Source organism: Phyllobates terribilis, unplaced genomic scaffold (genome assembly GCF_046119375.1).
Source record: "Phyllobates terribilis strain yellow unplaced genomic scaffold, ASM4611937v1 Scaffold_5__5_contigs__length_657084704, whole genome shotgun sequence".
Lineage (NCBI taxonomy): Eukaryota > Metazoa > Chordata > Amphibia > Anura > Dendrobatidae > Phyllobates > Phyllobates terribilis.
The window spans coordinates 271109666-271115665 of record NW_027362765.1 but is presented as its reverse complement, the minus strand read 5'-3'; the positions used below and the strand labels follow the sequence as shown (position 1 = coordinate 271115665).

Genomic DNA, 6000 nt, shown 5'->3' with positions numbered 1-6000 from the left:
ACGAGACGGGGTTCAAGTAGAGGTATAAGGAAACGAAAATAGCCGAGTGCCAGCACGAATGCTGCCGGAAACAGACGAAACGTGGACCCTAGAAATGAATAGAGACGGAAATAGCCGAATGTTCTATGGAGACTTGTTAGAAATAGTTGTAGAACTGAGGGGACTAGATGTCATATCTCCTAGGACATTACTGTAATACTACACTGGTAATAAATGACGAAAATAAAACGTTGTGATTATCAATATACAGCTTAGACAGAGGATAACATAGGATACCTCACTGTAACAAAGCATTGTGCGAACCTTCAGTAAATGGCTGTGAGGCCATAAGGCTACAACATGATGGCTAAGGCCACGTACACAAGTTCAGTATTTTACCTCAGTATTTGGTCAGTATTTTACCTCAGTATGTGTAAGCCAAAGTCAGGAGTGGAACTGAGGAAAAGTATAATAGAAACACGTCACCACTTCTGTATTTATCACCCACGCCTGGTTCTGGCTTACAGATACTGATGGAAAAATACTGACCAAATACTGAACGTGTGAACATGGCCTAAGGGGTGCAGCCGCCCGATGTGAAATACGGATGATAAAATGTCCTTTGTTTCCTGGATTAATAACAGGCAATGTAACATACGCTTGTCAGACCTCAGCCTCAGGAAAAATTCAACAACATAATGGACCAGGCATGGCTGACTACCTTCCATGCTAGTGAATGAAGTTATGAGAGCAACAAAGCACGGCCCACTCGCCTGGTTCTAAAATTCCTCCAGTCGCCGCATGTAGACTGCTATGAATGGCATAGATGGGAATACCCCTCATATGTTATAAGGAAACATGGGAAGACCCCTTATATGTTATAACAAACCATGGAAAATGCAGATACTACTTATACATTATAAGAAATCCTGGGAAGAGGGGAATACCCCTTATATACCAGAAGAAATCCTGGGAAGAGGGGAATACCCCTTATATACCAGAAGAAATCCTGGGAAGAGGGGAATACCCCTTATATACCAGAAGAAATCCTGGGAAGAGGGGAATACCCCTTATATACCAGAAGAAATCCTGGGAAGAGGGGAATACCCCTTATATACCAGAAGAAATCCTGGGAAGAGGGGAATACCCCTTATATACCAGAAGAAATCCTGGGAAGAGGGGAATACCCCTTATATACCAGAAGAAATCCTGGGAAGAGGGGAATACCCCTTATATACCAGAAGAAATCCTGGGAAGAGGGGAATACCCCTTATATACCAGAAGAAATCCTGGGAAGAGGGGAATACCCCTTATATACCAGAAGAAATCCTGGGAAGAGGGGAATACCCCTTATATACCAGAAGAAATCCTGGGAAGAGGGGAATACCCCTTATATACCAGAAGAAATCCTGGGAAGAGGGGAATACCCCTTATATACCAGAAGAAATCCTGGGAAGAGGGGAATACCCCTTATATACCAGAAGAAATCATGGGAAGAGAGGAATACCCCTTATATACCAGAAGAAATCATGGGAAGAGAGGAATACCCCTTATATGTTGGGCACGGTGGTTCAGAGGTTAGCACTGTTGCTTTGCTGCACTGGGGTCGTGGGTAAAAATCCCATCAAGAGTTTGTATGTTCTCCCCATGTTTGCATGGGTTTCCTCCCATACTCCAAAGACATAGTGATAGGGAATTTAAATTGTGCGCCCCAATGGGGAGAGTGCCCATAATGTCTGTAAAGCGCTGTGGAATGAATGGCACTATATAAGTGAATAAAATAAATAAATAAATATGTTGTTATAAGAAATCATGGGAAGATGGGGATACTAATTGTATATAAGAAACCATGGGAAAATGCAAATACTATTTATATATTATAGGAAAACATGTGAAAAGGGGACTAACTCTTTTACGTTTTATGAGAACATGGGAGAAAAATAGCACCCTTTATATGTTATAAGAATACAATGGAAGATGAGAAAACCCCTTATATATAATAAGAAATCATGGGAAAAAGGGATTACCCCTTATATAAAAAATCATGAAAAGATGCGGATACTATAAGAAACCATGGGAAGAGGAGAACCGTATAAGAAACCATGGGAAGACGGGAATACTCCTTATCTACTAGAAGAAATCATGGGAAGATGGGAATCCCCATATGTCTTATAAAAACATGGGAAGAGAGGAATACCCCTTATATAGTATAAGTATTCATGGGAACATTGGAATACCCCTATAGAAACTACAAATTCTCATCTGTTACCGATTACTGAATGACTACATATCAATAAGATTCTTTTAAATATATGTTTAAGAAAACAATGGACTCATGTTGTGCTTGCTGTAAAATTAAACTGGGTTCAGGAGGATAATTAAATATATATAATTTTAGCGCGGTGCTTAGCCATCGTTGAGGCTTAATACAAATAAAAAATAAATAATGTACACAAGTATAAAATACAGAAAAAAATGTTTTATTAAAAAGTAATTACAAAACATATAAAATGCATTACGTACAAAATAAATTACTATCCAATGATGATCAGTGAATGTGCACACGGTATTCAGAAGAGTGCTCTGGTCTCAGCACTTCATAGGCTTGTGGAAGGCACTTGTGGCTTATTGCATGTACAGAGCTAGGAGAGCTTGGTTTATTTCCTCCCACTGGTGGAGCCAAGTGGGCTACTAATATAGTTTAGGATGGCACTCTGTAGCAAGCTGGCTCTCTGTGCTTCCTCCTCTCGCATCCTTAGAATCTCAGCGTCCTTCATTCTTAGCTTCTCCAATAGGGAAGAGATCTCCCCTTCTTTATCCAGCAGCATCTCACGGTGGGTATTGGCCTGTACTATAGTGAGAGGGGGAAGAACACAGAGGTATCACACAATACAATCTACCATGATGGAATTAGGGCAATCTCTTCTACTAATTATTGCAGCATGATAGTAGGTTTATTAAATTACAGAAACTCCCTTGAATTTTTTTATTATGTCATTTTAACAAATATCAGAGTGGAAAGAGTTAAGTCGTTTTTTCTACAATAGTATTACATGAGATTAAAACTAGTTATCACCCATCCGCAGTATAGGTAATGACTTCATGATCAGTGGTTGTTCCACTGCTAATACCTGCACTGATCAACGGATCAGAAAATTGTTATTTTAGACAAGGAACCTATATACCGGTTACAAAATGGAGCCGCAGTTACTCCATTCATTATGGGGCTGCTGGAAACAGATGATCGCAGCACAGAGCAGGGGGTCCAGCATGCGGATTGCTATTCTATTCTAAAAGGGATAAAGTTCTCTGTTCTGCCGATCGGTGCAGGACCCCCACTGATCAACATATCAGCTATGGATAGGAGATAACTTGTTGTAAAGAACGACTCCAGCAATTTTTTATTTCAGTGCCGGAGTGGTGCTACTAATCTAGGTTCCCTGACCCTAGGATCATATTTACCAGCCGCTGTCTTCAGCTCTTCTCGGTGCCGCTCCGGTTGCGCTCCACCATCTTCTGACTGACCACAAGTCAGAGGTCATGGTCATAAGATCTCAATGTAGGTCTATGAGACACTTGCTCTCAGACTTGCATTGAGCTATATCTTCTGGCTCGCCCAGGAAACACAGGTCACAAACTGCTGGAAACAGACCGGGGCAATGACGATAAAAGATGAAGATGGCAGCTGGTAAGTATTAAACTAGAGCTGGGAACTTAGATTAGTAGCACCACTCCAGCGCTGCAATAAAAAACCCTGCTGGAGTGGAGCTTTAACTGGACATCCGCATTAATGACCATGTGGTAGGTACTGGGGGTGACGGCTCCATCTTAGTGGGGCACTCTTCCTGTCTGTCCATAATTGTAAATCAAGCAGAATCGAGCTGGCTCATGAATTAACCACAAGTTCACTCTATAGGCCTACAACCACAAGAGGGGTGAGCCTGCTCATTGCAGCAATCAGTCGGTATGATTCACTTTGTCAAGGCATGTGGGCTCAAACAATTTGATCAAAACAGACACGCATATTTCTTAGTACAGTAGCAGTAATGCAATTTAACAATTTGTATATTGAACATCTGCAGATTTCATAGAGCTCACTGAGTGCTGCTATGTCTTCTCCACATGACATATCTAGGCCTGGTTTACACAAGCAAGTTTCTGGCATATTTGCACACCTGTGTTACAAAGACAAGTCTTGAATAAGGGGAACTTGCAGAGAAAAGCAGTACACTCCATGTAATAATAAAAATAAAGATCTTATCATTCATATTTGGTACTGCCCTACTGGGACTCAATATATGATAGGTTCATCATATTGTGTAACAGGAGAAGAGGGACCAACGGCCAAAAGAAGAGGAACCATGCACAATGTATAAATATAGAAGATACTTTATTATTAAAGTTGGAGAGGTTGGAGCTCCGCCGGCTTTTGTTGCACCACGGTCCCCTGATCTCTTTAGGTAATCTTTTCATGCTATTAGGCACCATTATTATTATTATATGTGATACGGGTTCAGGTTGACCGCTGGTTGTCACATTCACACTTTAGTAGATATTGTGGCTTTATGCAAATAGTTTAATTGAATAGCGATCGTGACTGTGGTCTGTCTCTATATAGACATTCAGTGACTATTTCCGCCATATGCTCCGGTATTTTCCACCAGTGTATCATTTTATGTGTACCTATCTACCTCATCTGTATGTTTAATAATAAAGTATCTTCTATATTTATACATTGTGCATGGTTCATCTTCTTTTGGCCTTGGCCCCTCTTCTCCAAAGACAAGTCTTGGCATCTATGAAGTGTTTGGTTATGTCAGTTGGGTCATCAGACCTGGCGGTTGGGCCAGTATGTGATACCATAAGACCCTTGTCTAAAACTGGCCTTATAGTCAATTTTTAATGATGCATAAATGAGCCAGTGTTGTATTGATTGTATATACCCTGTATAGACCGGCATTCTCCTAGGCAGTACCTTTCTGCTGTCTTTCCAATGCGGAAATCTTCTCCTTCAGCCCTTCCTGTGCAATCAACTCAGCTTCAAGGTGTCCTATCTGCTCTTGCAGCTCGACTCGCACCTTTGTTACTTCCGACACTTTTTCTTGGTCCTTCTTTGATAACTCCTGCAGGTATAGAGATCATCACTGCAGATTTATGTGTACATTTCCAATCCTATGTGGTAAAGCAAGTTTCGCATGTAGCCAAAGCTTCTAATTAATTATACACGAGTAATACTCTGAACTAAAACTAGGCCCATTATATATGGCAACATGTTCTCTCCTGTACTTTATAGTGAATATAAGGCACATGTTCACAGATATCTGCTGGCATGAGCGGCAAGTACCACACAACTGTCCTATTCCGCAACAGTCCGATGCAAAAGTGAGCCTAGCTGGATTATCACTTTAATATGGAGTGCTTGGCTATCCGTACAATAGATTTGGAGTAGAGCGGCAGAATGCATAATCAACTCCTTTCCATCCAATCTCCTCATAGTAGCAGTCCAGATATCAGTGGTGGTCTCAGGGGTCATCTAGCATTTATCACTTTTCCACTAGGTATGTGATTAATGCTTGTCACTGGGAAACCCATGTAATATTTTTTTATTTTTTGCCTTCCTGAATTCTGTAAGCCATAACTTTATTTTTAAAGCTTTGTAGCTATTTGAGGCCTTGTTATTTGCAGGACAAGTCATATTTTTAGGCATCAGTTTTGGGTAAATCTGTGGTAGCATTTAATTTGTTTATATTTTTTAGTGTGTAGTAATGGATAAAAATGGAATTTATACATTTTTTGAAATTTTTTCCAGCATTATCCAGAATTTTCAAAAAGTTGCTCAACAGCAGCAATTGTTATAAAATAATAAAAGAACTGATATTGTTCTGACTCTGTACAGTATATACATCCAGCCGCCATGGGAGCTGCAAAGAGTTGATTGGTAGGGGTGAATATTTGCCAGGATCCCACTGATCTTATACTGATGACCCAAGTTCTGGACTTTCCTTTTAATCAGTGAACATT

The 6000-nt window shown here is 40.4% G+C and overlaps 1 protein-coding gene across 1 annotated transcript in view; it reads right to left on the bottom strand.

Annotated features, from left to right (window-relative positions):
• Positions 1-2438: 2438 nt before the first annotated feature.
• The window catches only part of LRRC45 (leucine rich repeat containing 45), a 41369-nt gene continuing 37807 nt past the window's right edge, over positions 2439-6000 (bottom strand). Inside the window, exons 17-18 of the mRNA XM_073684144.1 lie at positions 4955-5102; positions 2439-2830 (exon numbers count right to left, since the gene is read on the bottom strand). Of these exons, the coding sequence (XP_073540245.1) occupies positions 2637-2830; positions 4955-5102 (342 nt within the window). The 3' untranslated portion in view covers positions 2439-2636. The remainder of the gene's footprint in view (positions 2831-4954; positions 5103-6000) is intronic.